General features: G+C 31.3%; 1 protein-coding gene across 1 annotated transcript in view; it reads right to left on the minus strand.

Moving 5' to 3' along the window:
- Nucleotides 1-20,062, minus strand: part of LOC143055643 (uncharacterized) — a 35,470-nt gene extending 15,408 nt beyond the window's left edge. The window contains exons 1-3 of the mRNA XM_076228808.1: nt 19,536-20,062; nt 5,172-5,309; nt 2,308-2,440 (exon numbers count right to left, since the gene is read on the minus strand). Of these exons, the coding sequence (XP_076084923.1) occupies nt 2,308-2,440; nt 5,172-5,309; nt 19,536-19,996 (732 nt within the window). The 5' untranslated portion in view covers nt 19,997-20,062. The remainder of the gene's footprint in view (nt 1-2,307; nt 2,441-5,171; nt 5,310-19,535) is intronic.
- Between the last annotated feature and the right edge of the window lie 5,579 nt (nt 20,063-25,641).

Raw genomic sequence — 25,641 nt, forward strand, 5'->3', positions numbered from 1 at the left:
CATTTATTAAGAAGATTTTTTTTTTCTAAAGAGCCTGTGTTGCTCATCTAGGTCTATGTGCATCTTTATCAATAGACACTTTCCAACATTGTATTCTAGATTATTATACATGACTAAAATCATTTTTTTGGTTGAATTTGAATTGCTTATCATTTTTCCTATATAAAGTTTTTTTTAATCTTCTTTGGTTGGTCTCATTGGGTTTAAGCGTGCACAGGATTGCCAATTTTTTGAAAGCGTGACACCTGAACGTCAAATTATTGTGCCTCGAAAACAGGAAATGAAGTCTATTGGGACATGGGAAATTTCAAAACAATGAGAATAGCTGAAAAATATAGTGTAAGCGGGATACAGGAATCTGACAAAAACAGTAAGTGGGATCCAGGATCAGAACCCCCCAATGAAACCTCCTCTATAGTTTTGAGTAAACAGTCATCAAAGGCCAATAACTTCTATAAGAAGACAACTGACAAAATTTATCTACATGTACATGTATGCTGACATATTTGCAGATCTTTTCATCCTGATCATTTTTGCTTCATAAAGTTTCTATCTATCTATAGTCTTCAAGACAATAGGCAAAAACACAAAAATGTGGTCAAATGTGTCATTTAAGGGCATTTACTCATAGATAGAGATGGCGAATGATTCAAGCAATATCAACTTATTTGCAGATCTTGCCTTTTGAAAGAAAAAAAAAATCGTCATTAAAGGGAGATAACTTTTATAAGGAGTCAACTGAACATTTTGGCAATACAACTCCTTTGTAGATCTTGTCTTACTGATCATTTTTTTCTTTTTATAGTTTCTATCTATCTATTATATTTTTGAAAATAATAGGCAAAAAAGCAAGAAAATGCAAAAATCGTCATTAAAGAGCTGCGTGAATTACTCCTAATAGGACTGACAATGTCGGCCATGTAGATTTATAAGAAGATCTTGTTTGGCTGATCAATTTTGCTATAAAGTTTATGTCTATCTATTATAGTTTTCATGATAATAAGCAAAACTGAAAAAAAAAAAATGGTAAAATTCATCATTTATTAGTTAAAACATGTTAAAGGCAATAACTCCTAAAAAAATTGTCTGATAGTTTCGATGTAAATAAACAGAAGGTAGATCTAATAATTTTGAAAATTTTTGCTACTGTCAAATTTTCTCTATCTCTAATAGTTTTCAAGATAATAGACAAAACCTGCATTTTTACTTCTATTTTCAATTTTTAGCCATGTCAGCCATCTTGGTTGGCAGGCAAGGTCATCAGACACATCTTTTAAACTAGATAAATAATGATGATTTTGGCCAAGTTAGCTTAATTAGACCAAGTAGTTCAGAGGAGATGATCTTAGTAAAAATTACAAACTTCAAATGGCAACAACAGAAGACGACAGAAGACCAATGCCAAGTGAGGGGAAAATCTAAATTGGCCCTTTGGACCAAAAAAGAGGGAAGAAAGATACCAGAGGGACAGTCAAACTAATAAATCTAAAATAAACTGACAACGCCATGGCTAAAAAAGAAAAAGACAAACAGACAAACAATAGTACACATGACACAACATAAGTAAGCTAAAGGCTGTCAGACTAAGTTAAAGGATGAATGTGGTTAGGTTTGGTTACACTTTCCTTGCAGTTAAATTCATAGGTTTTTGTAAAAATTAATTAGCCACATCAGACATGTCAGATTATAGATAACAAAAAGTAAAATCACAAAAATACTGAACTTAGAGGAAAAATCTAGGAAAGTCCATAATCACATGGCAAAATCAAATAACAAAACACAAGTGTTAAGAATCATCATTGATCGTTGAGAATAGCTCATACTTGTCCTTTAGGCGAGGTAAAACTAAAAGTAAGTTCTAATTAAATGGTAAACATCCTGTCACATTCTTTGCATCATAAAAACACAATCAAAGTGCTTGTAAACACACTGAACAGTAAAGATTGCTTCAATTTATCAGTGGGAAGTAAAATTAAATATTGCATTGGTTGTAGTTGATTTAACAGCTATTCTAGACAAAGGAAGATAACTCCAATTTTATTAAAGGTGAGGTTAACAAATTTTCTGGTTAAACATCATTTTGTGCCTTGAATATCTGAGCATATATTACATTGATAAATTTCTGGAAATGTTCATGTATAGGAAGTATAGAATATTATAATCAATGCACTATATTTTGTGTATCAAAAAGATAAGGGTAAGTTTTGGAAGATTTCGGTATCAAGTCAGTCCAATAAGGTGACCTATGCTGTCTTTATTGTCTAAACAATTTATCCTCAGAGGAAACTTGTTGCTTGCAAAACCTACCTCACACACAACAAATATCTTTGATCCTTGGTCATGGCTGCACTTAGGAAAGTCATAATAAACTAGATTTGCTGTTGATGTTACTTCTACATCTCCAATCCTCAGGGTCTCACATTTTACACCAGGTGCACCACTGCAGTTAAACATACAATGTTCAATGAATTACAAATTTTATATAGGCTTCATACATGTCGTATGCATAGATTTACAAAACCATGAAATCAAATATCCAAATTTTCCTCAATCCATGAAAAGTTATACCCAAGAAAGTAAATGAATCCACAGTCATGACAGTATTGATGATTTCAGTGTCTCTAGTCTTTTATAGGAAAAAAATACTATTTACTTGTCACAAGTGGAAATGAAAGAGAAAGGATTCAGAAGGAACATGTTAACATCAAAACCACAATTAAGTTTTACTTGTATCTTATTACAAAATCATTGGTTAAATGTATTATAGAATTCATAAGGAATCTAAAACAAGAATGTGTCCATAGTACACGGATGCCCCGTCCACACTATCATTTTTTATGTTCAGTGGGCCATTCAAATGGAGTGAAAACTCTTTAATTTGGCATTAAAATTAGAACGATCATATCATAGCTGTATAGGGCACATGTGTACTAAGTTTCGAGTTGATTAGACTTCAACTTTATCAAAAACTACCTTGACCAAAAACTAAGGTAACCTGAAACGGGACAGAGTGATGGAGGAATAGACAGACAAACAAACAGACAAACAGACCAGAAAACATAATGCCCATAAATGGGGCATAAAGATCTGAATATCAACAACTGGAGACACATCAGCTGGTCCATCATAATTTATTGTACCAATTTCAATCTGGTTTTCATAGGTCTCATTCAACTGATACTTGTCTTATCCATCTATTTGGTCACATTAAATTACAAACATCAAAAGATTTATTTACAGGAATGGTAATGATAGACTTACAAAAAGCACTTGACACTGTGAGTTGACCATCAAATATTATGCCAAAAATTAAAATCTATGGGCTAGAAAGATGTCAAATGGTTTGAGTCCTTAGTAACCAAACTCAGACGGAATCAACTTGGTAAATTGTAATTAGGACAGAATCTGTAATGTACCTAAGGGGAACATTTTAGGCCCTTTTGCTTTTTCTATACCATACACATGGAAAAAAGTACACCTTGATTTTTTAAAATTTGAAAAATCAGCCTCTTTTTTTGGATGAAATATAATAAAATATTTCGTATAATGTTATTGAAACATAGTTTATGATAACATTGGCATTGAAACGAACAAAAAATGTTTGGAAAAAAATGATTTATATAACCACAATTTTAATAACAAAATGAAGTGTTTTTTGTAGAAAAAAATGCATTTTACAACTTTTACTGTAGTCGAACTTTACAATGTCAGACATTACAAAATTAATCTTCAGATGACTGTTCACATCATGGTTGATCGTTATACGCCAAAGAATTGGTACTTTGTGCGCAGCCTCCATTCAAACGGATAACCACATCTAAACGTCTTCTGATTCCTGCCAAAAATCGACTAATTTGTTGCTAAGGTAGCAGCAACCATTTCTGATGAAGGGCATTGTTTATTTCATGATGTGTTTGAACGGGGGTGTCCTTTCGCGCACATTCCGCCCAATAGTGTCCCATATATGCTCGATATGGTTCAAATCCAGGCTACGAACCGTCCAAGGAAGATGAACCGAATTCCACTGGAACAATGGATCTTCCTCCACGATGCTAATTTTCAACTTTAGCGAGTTCTGCACTACATTGGATACGGAAAACTGTGTGTCTGTTCGTAAGCAAAGGTCTCCGAAATGGTCTTATCGCACGATAACCAGTAGCGATAAGTCGATCGCGAACAGTTCTTGTTAAAAGGCTCCTGTATGCCCACCACTCTCTTTTTAGGATTGTATTGTATGCAATGGGTTTCCTTCTGACCAACCTTCATTATGCCTGATTTTCCCTAGCAAATGGTATAGGGGGTCTTCTTTATCTCGGAAGGTCTTTAACATCGTTTAGTGCCTTATTTTTATTCTCAAAACGACTTATAGTGGAATGGTGATGACCAAAAATATGTGCAGTTGTTTCAGCGACATCCCTGCTTCTCTCATGCTGTTAATCTGCCATCTTGCTGCAGTTTAGAGTTGTCGAGGACCCATTACAAGGTGTCAATCACATAACTTTAAAAACTTGGTTATTTAAAGTGTTGAAAACATTGAGGATGAAAACATCTGTTTTGCTGTTTACGGGTACAGTAGCTGCATGTGCAGATAAAAACTTATCGAGTCGATATTTATTGTTTAAACTCAGGTGATACTTAAATAATGTTTAATTAGTTCTATTTTACCAAATTATATCACAAAAAAATAAAAAGTGTTTTTTTAATTTCAATTTCAATTTGGTGTTGCAATACTTTTTTCCATGTGTATATGTCGATGATATATCTATAAGCATTGATAAGTATTAATTCAGACATAGACCAAACCTTGTCAGATGAAAAACAGTGAACTTAATAACATATAAAAACAAAATCACCATAATATCATCTACTCTTAATTCACACATAATATCCAGTGGTGGATCCAGGGGGAGGGGGGGGGGTTTCCGGGGTTGGAACCCCCTTTTTTTGGCCGATCAATGCATTTGAATGGGGACATATAATTGGAACCCCCCCTTTGTCCTGGGTTGGGAAACCCCCCCTTTTTAAAATGGCTGGATCCGCCACTGATATCATCTATTCTTAAATCACACAAATATGAAATTAAGGCACAGATTGATTCATGAATAAGAGCCAAGAAAGTGTCTGAAGAATTAATAATGTTACTTCAATGCACTTTTGAAATCTTTACTTACATTGCATCTAATCCAAACATTGCACTGAAATGTTGAAACAGCTCCTGGAACAAATGTTCTGAGACTGGTAAATCTTGCTCCCTGAGCCATGTCATATACATCAATCTTTTGCTGAACAGTTCTCCATTGATTCTAAATCTGTTTGAAAAAAGAAATATTTTAAACAACTTGATAATCATGATAATCATGATAATTGTGTTAATAAAAAAAAAAAAAGATTTGGTATTGCCAATGAGACATTACTCTGTTCAAGAGCCAAAATTAAATGACACAGAAATTCTAACTAAATTATACTGTATGGCCTTCAACAATGACCAAAGCCCATCATGCCCATAACACATAGTCAGCTATAAAAGGCCCAAAAATAACAATGTAAAACTATTCAAACGAGAAAACTAACAGCCTTATTTAATGTAATACATTATAAAATGTATTTATATACATACATCATGTACATTTGTACATGAGATGAATATATTATATGTCTGGCCTTTATCATGTTTATGTACTTTTGATAGTACAAAAAATGTATAAACATGATAAAGCAAATGTTGAAGTTAAAATGAAAATACTTTAACCATGTATTAACTACACACAACATTTCAAAGTCAATGAACCATGACTGAATGTGCAGGACCAAGATTTAAATAATGTGTGTGTGGAAAAAAGTAAAATCACAAAAATACTGAACTCAGAGTGAGAACTGCTAATTATTAAAATTGAACTTTTTCTGTACATTGCAGTCATTGCATGCGACATTTCTCATGTTTCTGTAAATTTTACTTTTTTCATTGGGGACTTTAAATACCTATATGGTATTGATCATGTTGATTAACAGTCAGAGATACATTAATGTATACCACTATAGGGTTATTACAGAAAATAACATGCATGTATTATTACAGATACTTTCATGAGTTGTCTACTCTTTATTCCTTAAATTTGCTTAATTTGTAATATGATCATATGTTTATTATTTGTAAAATATTTTAATTTATAGTGGGCTCTAGGGAACTCAGGAGTCTTCATGGTCTTTGCACAAAAACTGCATTGTACTTCAATTTCCATTTTTGTTTGCATGAAAAGTTGTTTCTTTGAAATAACATCATGAACATACAATCGATCTACAGACTCAACATGCTCAATGCTTTCAACACATTTCTAAAGAAATAAAAACATGTAGTCTATATCTTTACATGCTTTATATTACTATATTTAAAAATGAAAATTTGCCATTACATCAATATGGTAAAAATGGAAAATTGCTGATGACCAAAGAGACTGAGAGCAACTGTTGAGAACTACCGGGCGGCTAGATATTGCTCTTGGTGGTCTGATATATAGCAAAGTGAGGAATGAAATGGAGACTTTTGCTTCCATGTCATCCAGAAGCATGAGTGCTGAAGTCATACAAAGAGCTTTTTCAGGCTTTTTAATATTATACATATTAAAGTAATTTTCAAATTATTCATTTACACTGATGTAAAAAAAAAATGAACATTTGTTCAAGAAAATAGTTACAGCATGTAACATGTTATTTGCTGTAAGATGTACTTGTACATTTGTATATAAGTACATTGTATCATATATAGATATAAGTAGCAGTTAGATCCTTTTTTGAAAATAGACCATTTTCGAGTTTGTCTGTTACTTTGTACTAGCAAAAACTCATCAATTACGAGCACCTGCCTTTATGATGTCATTTACATGTACCTGTCAGATAGAGGGGATCACCTGCATCCCTGCACTATTTACGTTAATCAAGCATATTAGTGATCATCAGTGCCTAGGATGAACTAGAACATGCTAGAAATAATATTTGTTTCTTAGGTACATGTACCTAATCACCATCACAATTCCAGGGAATTCCCTTATGTCTTATGATCATGATGATAACAGTGCTAAATATCAACTACATGTATAAGAATTTTATTTGCTGAATAATTGGTGCAATATACATGTAGCTAAAGCATAATCATTTTTTTCACCAATTGCTCAACAAAGGAACGGAAGTGACAATGCCCCTAAACACACAAATGATGTTCACTGTTCACTAAAACCAAAGTTTTTGACAGATTTGCAAAAAGTTGTCTATTTTTCAAGCTGTATTATAATTTTGACTTTACCATATTTTAAATTGTATTATTTCCGAGTTTAGTCAGGTGTTTTCCTATTCTTTGTAATACATAAAGCATTTAAAGCTGTTTCATGTAGTTGAAATAGCATCAAAATTTTAAACTATATACATGTTTATACATGTTATATGAAACAACCAATACTTTACTGTAACCTTTTTTCTATAAATTTATCTAATAGTAATTCAACCAACATGATGCTAAATTTGTCTTCTTATTGCTTATTTTTCTTCATGTTGTCTCTCTGCACCAAGGATTTAAAATCTAATATACATTTCCTTGTTGACACTAATTAGTGAGACCCCAATTACATGAATGTTTTGTATATCTTTTCTTTACGGCTGGTATACATGTTATATTAACAGTCAGGGGACTTACTTAAATGAGTGATTTTCTAAATCGCTAATTTAAATAACATTATTTCCATAAAGATTGGAAGTAAAAGTTGTCTTTCTTTAATAGTCACCTATTTAAGTAGTACAAATTAATCACCAGAAGGAGTGATTTAATTTTATAATAGCTTTTAATATAGAATACTAATGATCCAGGGACTAATCATGCTAATTATGTTTCTAAAATTATCAAAACCAACATCTGTGTTGTCTAGGATGACCACGTCATTTCAGGTGATGACCTTGTACTGAATCTAGAATAATGACATTAAAATCACTTGCTTAAGGGGTAGACCTTGGTACAGGGAGATAACTCTTTAAATCAGTTATGTGTTTGTAAAAGTCAAGTTTCCTCAATGAATTTTAAGCATCTACCTGAAACAGATTGAAAATAATCTATGTATCCAAGAAGCTTAACATATTTATGAAAATGGATGACACAAACATACTGATGATTTTAAGAGTTATTTCCCTTAACCTAGGTCTACCTCCTTAACCCTCTTGCTGCCAAAGGGACATTTATGGCTTCTACACACAAATCTTGTTGATTGTGTAAAACGTCAAAGGTCCATTGTAAAGTCACAATACTCAGGGGCACTGACAACGTCAAAATACGGCGTCCGAAGGGCGATTTTGGCGGGAATGAAGCAAACTGAATAAAATGCTTTAAAAGTATACTTAAAACGGATGTCAAGAAATGATACAGGATCATAAGCTTATTAATACTATAATACCAACTTATTTAACGTGTTAACTAATTATCTAGTTCGTCATTTTAATGTAAAATGTTGCATTCTTTCGGGAAATTTGTTTTACGTTTTTTCGTACATCTATCAATCAGAATAGCTCATATAAATCAAAAATCTTATCCCTGATAAATAATCATAAAAAGGTAACTGTTCTACTTAATTACGTTAAATATTAATATTCATTCACACTACACCATACACGCTTTATATAAAAGAACTTCAGATAATGTATTTAGGGCTCAAATACCACGATTGAGATCTCAGTTAGGATTTTTTTTTTGTAAAAGTACACACATGTTAACTGATGTACTTGTATTGCCATACGATATTTCAATACATTTTAAACCTGTTTCATCCTGGAAGCACGTCTGCCTTGAAAATGTTTATTTTCATTCAAAATGGGGATGTTAAATTAGAAGTAGACACAATAATTTCTATTCCTATCATATCAAATGCATATATATCATAGATATCCTTTCCCAGTGGCAACCTCTTTTTTCTGGCATTCACCAGATCTTTTACTTTGTACATGTAGGACTGATTAAGCAATAGATTTATTGTATATTGAATTTCAGACATCCTTAATATTGCATGAAATATTTGCCACTGAACGTTGAGAAGAGAACAATTTATCAATTAACAGATTTAAAGATATTTTGTGTATGTCAATTACCAGTCAGAGCTCTGACATAAACAAGTCAGAATAAAATGACTTCCATAGGTCAGATATAATTTGATGTAAGTGTTGTCTCCCTTCTTGCACTCAACAGAATATGACTTGTACAGGTCAGTTTATGTCAGACTTTAATTTATCATAAAATGACTTCCACAGGTCAGCTTTTGCATAAAATATTGTGACTTAATATTTTCATATTCTAATAAGATTTATGTCCCTTTTTAATGCATTTTGACTTAGAGAGGTCATTTTTGTTCTGACTTGAAGCAGTCATTACTACCACTTTGTTATCAATCTCCATAAAATATAGTGATTACTAGTTTCGAATCAAAGAGTTTAAAAAGTGGGCTCATCATACCTTCTTCTTTCCAGAATCTTAACATAATATTTTTTTCTCATCAAATTCAATCATTTCAAAATACAAACAAAAACCAAAGCAGAAAAAATGGATCATACGTACAATTTTCTGTCAATATCAAAAGATTTATAAAATACAATATTGGATACATTTACTAGTACCATGACAATACTTCAAATCTTCCAAGGAAAAAAAAAGGGATCTATTCTCATCCACAAGAGCAAAACATTTATTATTTTAATATTTCATTGAGGTAAATACTGTTGTGCAAACTGACTCAAACAAGCTGACTTCAAAAGTCAGTCAAAACTAAACTTATTTCAACCTTTAAGTCTAGTACTGTCATATTGATTTAAAAATGTATGGGAAAGCCAGATATAGGACAGAGAAAATATTAAAGGTCCCCTAAAGTCACAATGAGGACTATAAAAAAAAATATTTGGTATATTCAATATTTAAATGCAATTTCTTTTAAACAGGTCAAATCATGTTTTGACTTAAAGCAGTCAGCCCAAAACTAAATTTATTGAAATTTTTAGAGTGGGGCACTGACATATGATATTAAATGAAAGTATGGGAACCTCAGACATAAGAAATATATGTAAGATCCCCTAAAATAAATAACCATTTGACTTAATTGTTTCTAAACATTTATCAAATAAATTCACAAATGGCAGATTCAGAAGCAGGGCTTAAAGGAAGTACACCTAGCTTTGATTGGAAAATTTGTTCTGCAATCTGACTTGAACAGGTCAAATCATGTTCAGACAAATTGACTTAAACAGGTCAAATGGGCATGTTCGGACAAATTGACTTAAACAGGTCAAATCATGTTCTGACTTAAAAGAGTCTGTCAAAAACTAAATTGCTTGCAAAGTTCTGTAAAAGTCGTGCATTATCATGATTGTCATGATTGTGATGTGATTGTTAAAATTGAGAATGGAAATGGGGAATGTGTCAAAGAGACAACAACACGACCATAGAAAAAACAACAGCAGAAGGTCACTATCAGGTCTTCAATGTAGCGAGACATTCCCGCACACGGAGGCATCCTTCAGCTGGCCCCTAAACAAATATATACTAGTTCAGTGATAATGAACACCATACTAATTTCCGAACTGTACACAAGAAACTAAAATTAAAACAATACAAGACTAACAAAGGCCAGAGGCTCCTGACTTGGGACAGGCGCAAAAATGCGATGGGGTTAAACATGTTTATGAGAGCTCAACCCTCCCCTATACCTCTAGCCTGTATGGATACAAGTAGGAAAAAAAATCACAAAAAATTAAGTCACAATTATAAGAACTATATATATAAAAGATAATTTGGTATATTTTTGATATCTTAATATTTCATTGAGGTAAATCCTGTTGTGCAAACTGACTTGAACAAGTCACATTATGTTCTGACTTCAAGGAGTCATTAAAAGACTATACTTTAATTAAGTATTGCAACTTTAAGTCTGGGATTGTGACATATGCATTTAAGAATGTATAAGAAACTCAGATAAAAGACACCCTATAATAAAGTCACAAAAATGTGGACTATAAAAAAGTATATTTGGTATACTATTATTTAATATTCAAATGTATTTTGTTAACAAATTTCTCCAAATTATTTTAAAATTTTATTATATTTCTGTATTTTCATGACTTTTTTTCTGTTAAATTAACATTTGGAACTTTCGGTTTTAAAAAACATTATTTTAAAAACCATTTGACTGAATTGTTTCTTAAAAAAAAATATGAATTAATTAACTCAACAGTAGCAGATTCAGATATGGAGGGGGCGTAAAGGAAGAAGACTTAGTTTTGATTGGACATTTTTTTTCTGTCAACTGACTTTAACAGGTAAAATTGTGTTCTGACTTCAAAGAGTCAGTCCCAACTAAACTATTTCAACTTTTAAGTCTTGTTTTTTCATATTGATTTTAAAATGTACGGAAAAGCCAGATAAAAGACAGAGGAAATAAGGTCCCCATACGGCACAATAATGAGGACTATAAAAAAGTTTATTTTGCATATTCATTATTTAAATGTATTTTGTTTTAAACCGGTCAAATTATGTTCTGACTTTAAAGAGTCAGTCAAAAACTTCACTTTAGCTAATTATTACAACTTCTTAGTCTGGCATTGTCATATGCATTTAAGAATGTATGGGAAAATCAGATAAAAGACACCCACTAATAAAGTCACAATAATGAGGACTATAAAAAAATGTGTTTGGTATATTTTTTATTCAAATATATTTTGTTTACAAATTTCATCAAATCATCTTTAAATTTTATTATATTTTTGTATTTTCATGACCTTTCTTTTCTGTTAAGTAACACATGGAACTTTTGGTTGTAAAATATATTATTTTAAACCATTTGACTGAATTGTTTCTAATAAACCTATCAATTAATTCACTCAACAGTAGCAGATTCAGATAAGGGAAAAAGGGGGAGAGGGGGGCTTAGAAGAAGAATACCTAGTTTTGATTGGATTTAATTTTCTCTGTAAACTGACTTTAACAGGTCAAATCATGTTCTGACTTCAAAGAGTCAGTCAAAACTAAACTTATTTCAACTTTTAAGTCTAGGATTTTCATATTGATTTTAAAATGTATGGGAAACCAGATAAAAGACTGATGAAATAAGGTCCCCTTAAGTCACAATAATGAGGACTATACAAAAATGTATTTGGTATATTTTATATTCAAATGTATTTTGTTAACAATTTCATCAAATTAATATCTTAAAAATTTATTCTATTTCCGTATTTTCATGACTTTTTTTCTGTTAAGTTAACAAATAGAACTTTTGGTTGTAAAAAACATTATTCTGAAAACCATTTGACTGAATTGTTTCATAATTTTTTTTTAACTCAACAGTAGCAGATTCAAATAAGGGAAAAAAAGGGGGGGGCTAAGATGAAGAAACCTAGTTTTTATTGGATTTTTTTTTCTGTAAACTGACTTTAACAGGTCAAATCATGCTCTGACTTCAAAGAGTCTGTCAAAACTAAACTTATTTCAACTTTTAAGTCCAGGATTTTCACATAGATTTAAAAATGGATCGAACATTTTTATTTGATATATTCAATATTCAAATGCATTTTGTTTTTTAGAGATTTTCATCAAATTATCTAAAAAAAAATATATTGTATTATTTCTGTACTTTCATGACTTTTCTTTTCTGTTAAGTTAACACATGGAACTTGTGGTTGCAAAAAAAAATTATATTCTAATAACCATTTGACTGAATTGTTTCTAAAAAAACTCAGTAATTAATTAACTCAACAGTAGCAGATTGATATTTAGTGGGGAGGGGGATTAGAGGAAGAACACCTAGCTTTGATAGGACATTTTTTTCATGTCAACTGACTTTTACAGGTCAAATCGTGTTCTTACTTCAAAAAGTCAGTCCCATTTAAACTTATTTCAACTTTTAAGTCTAGTTTTTTCACATTGATTTAAAAATGTACGGAAAAGCCAGATAAAAGACAGAGGAAATAAGGTCCCGATACAGCGCAATAATGAGGACTATAAAAAAGTTTATTTTGCATATTGATTATTCAATATTTAAATGTATTTTGTTTTAAACTGGTCAAATTATGTTCTGACTTCAAAGAGTCAGTCAAAAACTTCACTTTAACTTATTATTACAACTGTTAAGTCTGGCATTGTCATAAATATATGCATTTAAGAACGTATGGGAAAACTAGATAAAAGACACCCAATAATAAAGTCACAATAATGAGAACTAATATTTAATATTCAAATATATTTTGTTTACAAATTTCATCAAATCATCTTTAAATTTTATTATATTTCTGTATTTTCATGACCTTTCTTTTCTGTTAAGTTAACACATGGAACTTTTGGTTGTAAAATATGTTATTTTAAACCATTTGACTGAATTGTTTCTAATAAACTTATCAATTAATTAACTCAACAGTAGCAGATTCAGATAAAAGGGAAAAAAAGGGGGAGAGGGGGGCTTAGAAGAAGAAGACCTAGTTTTGATTGGATTTAATTTTCTCTGTAAACTGACTTTAACAGGTCAAATCATGTTCTGACTTCAAAGAGTCAGTCAAAACTAAACTTATTTCAACTTTTAAGTCTAGGATTTTCGTATTGATTTTAAAATGTATGGGAAACCAGATAAAAGACTGATGAAATAAGGTCCCCTTAAGTCACAATAATGAGGACTATACAAAAATGTATTTGGTATATTTTATATTCAAATGTATTTTGTTAACAATTTCATCAAATTAATATCTTAAAAATTTATTCTATTTCCGTATTTTCATGACTTTTTTTCTGTTAAGTTAACAAATAGAACTTTTGGTTGTAAAAAACATTATTCTAAAAACCATTTGACTGAATTGTTTCATAATTTTTTTTTAACTCAACAGTAGCAGATTCAAATAAGGGAAAAAAAGGGGGGGCTAAGATGAAGAAACCTAGTTTTTATTGGATTTTTTTTTTTCTGTAAACTGACTTTAACAGGTCAAATCATGTTCTGACTTCAAAGAGTCTGTCAAAACTAAACTTATTTCAACTTTTAAGTCCAGGATTTTCACATAGATTTAAAAATGGATCGAACATTTTTATTTGATATATTCAATATTCAAATGCATTTTGTTTTTTAGAGATTTTCATCAAATTATCTAAAAAAAAATATATTGTATTATTTCTGTATTTTCATGACTTTTCTTTTCTGTTAAGTTAACACATGGAACTTGTGGTTGCAAAAAAAATTTATATTCTAATAACCATTTGACTGAATTGTTTCTAAAAAACTCAGTAATTAATTAACTCAACAGTAGCAGATTGATATTTAGTGGGGAGGGGGATTAGAGGAAGAACACCTAGCTTTGATAGGACATTTTTTTCCTGTCAACTGACTTTTACAGGTCAAATCGTGTTCTGACTTCAAAAAGTCAGTCCCATTTAAACTTATTTCAACTTTTAAGTCTAGTTTTTTCATATTGATTTAAAAATGTACGGAAAAGCCAGATAAAAGACAGAGGAAATAAGGTCCCCATACAGCGCAATAATGAGGACTATAAAAAAGTTTATTTTGCATATTGATTATTCAATATTTAAATGTATTTTGTTTTAAACTGGTCAAATTATGTTCTGACTTCAAAGAGTCAGTCAAAAACTTCACTTTAACTTATTATTACAACTGTTAAGTCTGGCATTGTCATAAATATATGCATTTAAGAACGTATGGGAAAACTAGATAAAAGACACCCAATAATAAAGTCACAATAATGAGAACTAATATTTTATATTCAAATATATTTTGTTTACAAATTTCATCAAATCATCTTTAAATTTTATTATATTTCTGTATTTTCATGACCTTTCTTTTCTGTTAAGTTAACACATGGAACTTTTGGTTGTAAAATATGTTATTTTAAACCATTTGACTGAATTGTTTCTAATAAACTTATCAATTAATTAACTCAACAGTAGCAGATTCAGATAAAAGGGAAAAAAAGGGGGGGGCTTAGAAGAAGAAGACCTAGTTTTGATTGGATTTAATTTTCTCTGTAAACTGACTTTAACAGGTCAAATCATGTTCTGACTTCAAAGAGTCAGTCAAAACTAAACTTATGTCAACTTTTAAGTCTAGGATTTTCATATTGATTTTAAAATGTATGACAAACCAGATAAAAGACTGATGAAATATGGTCCCCTCAAGTCACAATATTGAGGGCTATAAAAAAAATGTATATGGTATATTTTATATTCAAATGTATTTTTTTAAACAAATTTCATCAAATTTATATCTTAAAAATTTATTTTATATCTGTATTTTCATGACTTTTTTTTCTGTAAAGTTAACATATAGAACTTTTGGTTGTAAAAAACATTATTCTAAAAACCATTTGACTGAATTGTTTCTTAAAAAAAAATTAATTATCCCAACAGTAGCAGATTCAGATAAGGAGAAAAAGGGGGGGCTAAGATGAAGAAACCTAGTTTGATCGGATTTTTTTTCTGTAAACTGACTTAAACAGGTCAAATCATGTTCTGTTAAAAAAATGTTGAGGAGAAAATACTTAGAAAATCAGATTAAGTTTGGTGACTTTGTTGTCCTTCATTTTGAATTTTTCAGAGTGGGTCCATAGCCTAAATTGACCACAATATATATGTTTACCCTTGTGCAAAGTTTCATGCTTTTATCATCAAACCCACAATTCTTTAGAAAATATGCACGAATCAGCTGGACTATCAAGAAGTGGTACATGTATATATAAATACATAATATTTTCACTACAACTATCTATTGGGTGTTTTTTAAATAGATTTTTTAGCAACATTTATAACTTTGTAATTTATGTTCAATTGTACACTTGTTATTCTTAATATATATTTTTTTGGGAACAAAATCTTGTCAGGGTTTCTTATGGTACTAGCATGACAAGAGCATTCATATTCTTAAATACTCTAAACATAAAAAGCAAGTCATTATCTTCAGATCATTCTGAGTCTTTCTGGCCTTATTAAATCAAAGTCAGAACATTGAGACTTTCATAAGTCAGAACATTCAGACTTTTATAAGTCAGAACATACTGACTTCCAATATTTCAAATAAAAGGTTAATGCTTTATGTGGCTAGGCATCTGGGGCAAGAATTATAGATGTGTAACTTCATAGTAAAACATATATGCCATATAATTAGGGATTGACCCTGTATGTCATTCAAATCTTCTTGAAATGACGAACAGGAATATTATATGGTCTAGTGGTGGTGATCCAGACCATTTCAAAAAGGGGGATGGGGATGACCCCCATGGACTTTCCCTTTATTTCATTTGATTCGTTGTATTGTCCCATATAATAATATATAGGCTTATGGGGTGGGGCTCTCAACCGTTTACAAGTTTTCAAACATGAGGGGGTGGGGTGGCCCCAAGGGACTTTATCTTTATTTCATTTGATTTGTCTTGTTGTCCCTTACACTAATATATATGGTTCAGGGGTGGGGATCTTGACCATTTACATGTTTTCACACAGTAGGGGTGAAACACTCCCCCCCCCCCCCCCAAGGGACTTCCCCTATATTACATTGGGTTTGTTTTATTTTCCCATACAAGAATATATATAGTTTAGGGGTGGGGATCTCGACCGTTTACAAAATATAAGAACATTCGCAAATGGCAGGGGAGGGGGTAAACCCAGAGACTAGCCCGGTATATTTCATTCAAATCAATTTGACATTATAAAAAGGAATATATATGGTTTACAGGTGGGGATCTCGACCATTTTCAAGATATAAGATCATTCTCAAATGACAAGGGGTGGGGCGACCCATAAAGACTAGCCTGGTATATTTCATTATACTTTACAGAGAGAACAAAATGAGTTTAGGGGGCAGGGATCTCGACTGTTCAACATTGTCAAATGACAGGAGTAGGGTGATCCCTGGAGACTTACCCTACATTTCATTTGATTTGTTTTTAATATCATATTCCATGTTCATAATTGAAAAACCCGTTTTGTGAATCTCTTTATAATGTTCTCAAGTTAAAATCAATTTTAAAATTAAAATAAAAAAATATTTCGGTTCTTTAGTTAAACCCTCCCTTCCCTTTATTAAAATTATTCCGATTTCATTTCATTTTCATTAATATCAATATTCAAAAGATCGTTTTTCTCATTGGGAGAAACGAAAAAACAAATATATTTATAAGCCGCAAACTCGGAAAGGTTAAAAAGTCACTTCATGATTGAGTTTAAAAATAGAACAATCACGTGATGATGTTCAGCTCGAAGCAATAATTTTACTTTTAAAATTGCACCGACTGGTTATTAATGTTAATACTGTTTAAGACAACAGGAGTTGTCTCCCGAAAATAACAGTTCATTATCATAACAACATTTTCTGACCTGAACAAGTCAGAATTGTCAGACACCAGGTCATCTCAAAGGCCACGCGTCCGTATTTACAGGTCACGCGCCTTCATGAAACAGCAAAAAAATCACTTGCAAAGACCTTCTTCACACGCAAAAAATATTAAAATGGCCATGAAAATACGGAGGTAATATGTATTACCTTCTGAAAATGACCATATTGACCTAGATTTTCACTAAAAAACGTAAATAATCACTATATTTTCAATAACTTCTCGTTCGAGAAACTCCCAAAACAACGACTTTAAAACACGTGATCTCTTGCAGAAAACCACGTGATCGTATGTGTCTTAGATCGGCGGCAAATTCAAAATATCTTCTGGTTTGACGGACTCGATGGAAAACTACGCAAACAAAAATTGACCCGTACAGGTCAGAATTTCAAAACATTTTCTGACTTGAAGAAGTCATTTTATTCTGACTTGTTTATGTCAGAGCTCTGACTGATTACAGTGTGTACTTTATCATAGTAAATGAAAATGAATTATTATTGATTCAGGTTCACTTGTAGACAATAGAAATTCATTTTAGAGAATTTCTTTCCTCGTTTTTACTATGTTTTTTTTGAATTCGTATTCTCTAAAATTTCGAGCAAGAAGTTGTCAACAAAATTATAATAAACATGATTAAAAAATAAGGAAAATGAATATGGATAATCATTTTTATATAAAAAATATTTCCTTGCCTACCGAAACAAGGTTTGAAATCATGATAATTTTAATCTGACACGTTTGATACTTTACAACAAGAAGTAGTTCATAGAATCATAGAACCATAGAACAGCTGCTCGGAGATTTTATTTATTTTGATTAATTTGTACACGCTTTGTTTTTATTTGCATTTCCATTGAGTGCCGTTGTCAAGTTTTGCAGTTTATATAATGATTTGAGAGATTTTTTTTACAGTATTTATACCAATTATCTAATAAAAAACGATAATAAATATTTTACAATTGTATAGGTGGTTAAGAATCATTTATGCAGTTCACTTGACAAAGAAAAAACAAAGTCGTCTTTAAAGCTAGTATAGCAATTGGTATATTATTTTCACTTTATTTTAAGACAAGAAAGATGAAAAAAAAATATATTCCAAGGTTAAAAGTTGTATTTTTTAATAATCTTGTATTAAAAACATCGTTTATGACAATCTTAGAGCATATTTAACTTCCGTAAAATTACTTATACATGTACATCGTTTTCATAATTACGGCTACATTGACACGGGAAAAATTATGGACGGCGGGAAAGCGAAGTTCTACAGAGAGGCACAAGTATTGCAACGTCACAGATAAGAAACGTCAAGATGCTTTTGGCGCGACAAAGCAAGAAAAAAACTCGGCAGCAAGAGGGTTAAGTATCATACCTCAATTTCCTTCCCAAAAAATCACTTATTTAAGTATCATTATTTCAATACCCCCAAACAGTAAAAATTTTATCGCGAACAGTAGAATTTTATTACATAATCTGAAAGATGAAGCCTTGAACTTTACAGGAAAAATACTCCCACTGCTGGGAAAAATCTGTGAAGAAAGTATCAGTTCATGTACATGTAAAGCCATTATTATAGCATTTTTTCAAATAAAATAGAATTTGCAGATAAATGATAGCATCAAAGGCATAAACCTTGCTACATAAAAGAAGCAAAAAGTTCATTTTTTTTCAATTCTATTAATGAAAAGATATTATTTAAACATACATTTTGTACAAACTGTATGTGCTTAAAATTTTGGTAAAATTACAAAATCACAATATGTGACATAACTTCAAATTTGCTAAATTTTTAAATCACTTATTTCAGTAAGTACCCTGACTGATTAAGGTATGTTGGAAAACCTGCATAATGACAACTGATAAAAATACCAATAGCTTATTCTCCCATAAAACCTATAAGATTTGAATTTCTGTTGCCTTTTTGCAAATAAGTGCAAATTGGGTCCTGTGATGTAAACATGTAGGCATGGTAGTATTTGTAGATTACTCTGACGTCCAACAGCGGTTTTGACAGACAAGCTTGGGCCGTCCCACAGCCCCAAATTGTCTGACAAAACAGCCATTGGACGTCAGAGTAAGCTCAGACTGGCATGGTACATGTATGTAGGCATTTTGAGGTAGAGAAAAAACAAAAATAAATAACTCACAATTCACGCCAATATTCATCTTTAGCATTTGGAGGACCTGGTAATGGTGGAACATGAAAACTTTTCTCATTCCATGTACCATCATACTTATCATACAACAAAGAAGTTGCAGTCTTGGAAGGTACTGATGAAAAGTCATCAAAATTTAAAGCCTGTAATCCACTTGGCATACACGAAAACAAATGATCACTTATTTTTTTCACTCTCTGATCAATGAATACTTCATAATCATAACTGAGTCTATATATTTTAAAACTATTTATGATGTCCATTGGTGTGTATGCCTTCGACAACACAGCTGAAATCTGCAGCTGATTCAAGTGGTTATTATCCCAATTTGATGTACATGTTGGGACCTCCGTTTGTCTTTCGTTGAAAAGAGCCCCAGGCGATGGAGCTGACTCCCTTTCACATATTGAATTGGAGGACTGTCGATCAACTTTATCCCTTAATCTACTCATGATTCATATTAGCAAATTTGGTTCACAAGCCATCTTCTGTTTTCGCAGGGGAATATAAGTAAGGGGAGGAAAACCAATGATAATATACTGGGAAGATCTTATGTATCTTCTGTATCTTCCTCCTTTCGTTGGAGCACCACCATTGGTTATGGTGTAAACAGGATTACATTTAACGATACAGATTTAATGTGAACGTATTGTGACTTTTACCTTACCAAACGAATAAATATCAGAGATTCGAAAAATAAATCGTATCTTGCCATTGGGTTTGAAAACATAAATTTACGTCAAAATGATTATAATTAGGGACGACATCAAAAGATCGATGTAGGATAAAAAACGTTTACAAATCAAATAGTTTGGGGGTTAGAAGGGGGGGGGGGGGTCAACATGGCTGCATTTTTTTTTAATCCAAAATTGATTTTACATATATCCATATAGGTAAATCAGTTTTTCCCAAATTAATTTAAGAAGGGGGGGGGGGGGGTCAGTTTTTTTTTTTTTATCCTACATTGAACTTTTGATGTCGTCCCTTAAGTTATAAATAACATAAATATTGACTATATTTGAACAACCAACGCGTACTAATTACAACCATGCTTAATGCAATATTTTAATGTTTTGTAATTTTTTTTTTATTTTGGTTCTCATACCTGTTTATTTGTGTACAGATACAATTAATGACGCAAGGCTAATTAAACAAAATGACTTGTTTTATTATCTCAAGTTGAACTGTAAGATGTATTAAAACGGTAACGATGTCTTGGGGTGTGAGGGAAATAAAATTAGCGATATGCCTTTTTGTTTTGTTTAAAGAGAAAGTAAATAAACTCTATGATAGAGGTCAGTTGGTCAAGATCGATACTGGTAGATTGTGTATATTAAGCTTTGATACTGTAACGATGTGATTTTCTTTGAAGTCGTGAGATTGATCTGTATGAGCTTGTTTTTAAAGTAATTATATGTTTGGAGTTTGTAGCTGACTTTGTCAATATGTCTGATTTCGAAGTAACGTACATTTGTGAATAAACTTATAAAATATACCACGTATCATTTAGTTCATGGGATTTACCATAGTATACATTGTGATATATGTCGTACTATAGTATGGAACGCCATGACTGCCTTATGTTAATGATCAGCATTATATTCAGTGCTCACAACATTATATGCAGTGCTCACATCATTATATGCAGTGCTCACAACATTATATGCAGTGCTCACAACATTATATTAAGTGCTCACAACATTATATTAAGTGCTCACAACATTGTATGCAGTGCTCACAACATTAATGCAGTGCTCACACCATTATATGAAGTGCTCACAACATTATATTAAGTGCTCACAACATTATATTAAGTGCTCACAACATTATATGCAGTGCTCACAACATTATATGCAGTGCTCACACCATTATATGCAGTGCTCACACCATTATATGCAGTGCTCACAACATTATATTAAGTACTCACAACATTATATTAAGTGCTCACAACATTATACGCAGTGGTCCAAACATTACATGCAGTGGTCACAACATTATATGAAGTGGTCAAAACATTATATGAAGTGCTCACCGCATTACATGAAGTGATCACAACATTATACGTTTTTTGTTGTATGATGAGATTGATGTATGATGAGATCATTCGGTAAACTTCGTTTTTTAGCGGAAATTACCGAACCCATAATTGGTAAATTACGGTAAATTAATGCCCAGCAAAAAAATTTCAACAGTTATTATTATATATGTTATCATTAAGGCAGTATACAATATTTAAAACTGATTGAAATAAGTAAATTAATAAGTATGATCAATTTAACACAAATTTATTCCACACCAGGGCAGTTTAAACTTATTTTGAGGATCAGTTTCACCATATTCACAACTTAATATGTATATAAAATTATATTTAAAATTAAGTCTTTATTAAATTGCTTCGCCGAACGCAGTTGGATACGACCGCAGAGGTCCAACCCTGAACCGTTCGGACAAAAATGGACACACTATTCACGCTTGATTCAGGTCTGAATTTGGAATTTAATTAAATATTTGACACATAATAGGTTTCTGACACAGAATAACTGTAGTCAAAGAACTAAAAATTGGTTATATAATTTGAATTTATACTTACTTTTTTGCTTTTGCACTACGCTGTTGCGAATTGCCCCACCCCCTCCAAAAATTAAAAAAATACCCTCCTTTTTTTGTGCAATATACTATGCTGTTGCATACTGACCCCAACCTCAAGAAAAGAAAAATGTATCCCCGACTTTTTTTCTTTTTAATTTCTGAAATCTGATATGGGAAAAAAAAATCTTTACACACAATTTTAAAGCAGTGTAAGGGAGGTAATCAAAAATGTCTGGATTACCTTAATATATTGGGATTACCTTCCTTACACTGGTTTCAAATTGTCTTAATTAACCATTAACCAAGAAACCCTTGTTTTTCCCTCTTTTTTGCCTCTAATTCCTAAACGGTTTGAGCCATAACACCTCCCCCCACCTACCCCTCCGAGCAAATCATAACCATCCCTTTTGTAGTTTGGAAACTTGTGGTATAATTTCATAGAGATTCATACACTTAATGAGTGGAAACTACAAAAATGTTTATTTCGACCCCCTTTTTGGCTCCTAATTCCTAAACAGTTAAGACCATAACCCCCCCCCCCCCCAATCAATCCTAACCTTTCTTTAGTGGTTATAAACCTTGTGTTAAAATTTGATTGATTTTTATTTACTTAAACAAAAGTTATTATCCGGAAAACATCTGTCTTCGGCGACGCTGACGACGACGACGTGATAGCAATATACGACCATTTTTTTGTTTTCATTTTTTCTTGCAGTCGTATTAAAACATGTAGATTTATACACATATATTGTGCATTTCTGAAAAAATATATTCAGATTACTCGGGATTGTAATTAAGATATGTTATGACCCAGTATTTTTCAAGGAGAACCAAATATATCTGTCAGAGGTATACTGTTCATTGCATTTTTTTTTATCAATGTTGGTCAGCAATTGCAAATAGAATGTTACTTAAACATTTACGATTTTCAATCATATTTTAAAAAGGCATGTCACAGCAATGTTTGGTGCAAAATAACAAGTTTGTGAATTTAAATTCTTTTAAGAATATAATTCGGACTATGCTATACATAAAAGTCAAATTAGTTTTGGACAATTTTCCATTTTTTTTCCGTGAGTGATCCATATCCATGAGAAAGAAGCCCCACAGAAACAATCAAGATCCGTCGTCAAAAGTAACTTTCCAGATAACGAAAAAAATATTCAGATATGAAATTTTCAACCTTTTACATTCATTGATCCTAACATGGGATATGGAAAAACAAGTTGCTTTCTTTGAAAAAAGAAAAGCAATACATGAACCTAAGAGGTCACCAAAAGAGTGTTGCTGAATTTGTGTTTGCTTTTGAATTGAAATAATTGACTATGAATATAAGAAGCCAGTTGAAAGTATATATTTACAGCTTCTATTTGAATAGTTATTTTAAAGCTTGACTATTTTATTTATTACTTGGGAATGTACATAATTTTTCCGATTATAACCCTTTGGCAAATCCTAATTTCTACTAACCGGATGACTTATGCAAATTGCACAAACCTACTCAGTTTGCTTTATAATGTGGAATTCTGGATGCATTTATTTTATCTATCATATCTTTATATTTTGTTTCCTACATGAAGGCCTTTATATTCTCAACTCGTATTTGAAGCTGTCTTTACTCATGGTAGATGTTGTATGCGGTGAAACCTGTGGCATACAATTGATTGGGACCTCTTATGAAGAGACTGATTTTGGTCTCATAAAACATCTCAATTTTTTTAAAAGGATTTCCTGATTTTACTTAAATCAATTCAAACATTCTACAGTGAAACTTAGTTTTGTCGAAGAATTTCTTAATTCAGAAGTCTATGAATACCTGTACACACTTTCAAAATAACCAATTTATATAAAAAGGTATGTAGATATAAAAAGATACCAGAAATAAAATGATGTACGCCAGACACGAGTTCAGACACAAAAAAGCACCATGCCAGTGACGCTCGAATGAAAAAAGTTAAAAGGCTAAATACATTACAAAGTTAAGGAATCTATTCCTTGTGTAGACAATCCTTAGCTTTTCGAAAAGGTCAAAGTTTATAATAGGACAGTGACTCAAAAAAGAAACAAAAGAGAAACAACTCGAGGTCAGAATACCGTTAGAAATGATGACCGTGCTAGAAAGTCATATGTGAAGCTCTTTCTTCCGTGTCCTGAATTTAGATAACAAAAACGAAAATAAGCTTTCAAGAGTGAATTTAATAGTATTGCATGCAAGTAGTATCTTAGCGCACGAATTAGTAAATAGAAAGCATCTCACTGATACTAAGGAAAAGAATACACATTTGCATCATCACATATCTTAATCTAATAGTTGAATTCGAATGTCAAACGGCCCACATTAAATGTTTTGACTCCGGATTCACTGACATTTTATCCGGAATTTTTGAGAACGCAAACCGATAGTGTGCTTTTGACATGTGATCTATAATGTGAATGCATCAAGAGGTGTAGGATAGTTGGTCAACACATTGAATACAATTTTCAAAACCGTACCATATAGTACAAATATGTAGATGCTATACGGTTAAACTATTAAAACAAACAAACAAAAATTGAATTAAAATTTTATAAAAAACTAACGTTCCTGTTATTATTTTATTTTCAAATTCTTTTGAATATACATTGTATATAATATCAATAAACACGAACGTCAAGTATTTACGGATGGACAGTTTATTTATCGAATGAATCTACTTTTAAATTCTAACATTCCACTATGTGAATATATTACTATACAAAATATAAGCAAAAACTTCTAAATCCATACTAAAACGGTATGAAATAATCAACATTATGGTTGTAATTAAATTTTGTTGTGATTATTGTAAATTATTTTTACCGGTTGTTGTGAGTTGCAAGGATTTAAAATCATGCTATATGAATTGAAAACACACAAGTATTTTTATTCACGACCGTTTAAAATTGAAATATTTACTAAATTTATCGTACTTTCCGTTTTATGGATATATTACAATACAAAAAATAAATAATAATTACTCATAAAACCTAAATACTAAAATGGTATGAAATAATTAACGTAGAAATATAATGATTATTGTTTATAAACATTTTTTTTGTAGGATGCAAGAATTTATTTAGATTTAATTTTTATGTTTTCTTTACAAATGAATATTTAAAAATACCGAAGCAGAGTATCTTGTAATATAAAATAATTATTTCTTAATTGCAAGTCTGAAAATATTCTGATTTCAATCATTGTTAGTTTCTTCAGAAACATAAATACAGTATATATTTTGTATATATTTCTTTGATTCCGATTGAATACTTTTGATAAGAATATTATCTTTCTTTTTTCCGATCTAATATTTTATTAATATGGTAACAAGAATCTTCTCTCCCATAAGTCTATGATGAAATACACACTCAGTATCCCGTGGTTAAATCTTCAAACATAATTAGTTCACATGTTATCGAGACAACATACAATACCACGTTATAATTGACCCAGATACACACAGTGTACAGTGGTCGTTTTAAAACAAATATA

This window comes from Mytilus galloprovincialis, chromosome 12 (assembly GCF_965363235.1).
Source record: "Mytilus galloprovincialis chromosome 12, xbMytGall1.hap1.1, whole genome shotgun sequence".
In the NCBI taxonomy this organism is placed as follows: domain Eukaryota; kingdom Metazoa; phylum Mollusca; class Bivalvia; order Mytilida; family Mytilidae; genus Mytilus; species Mytilus galloprovincialis.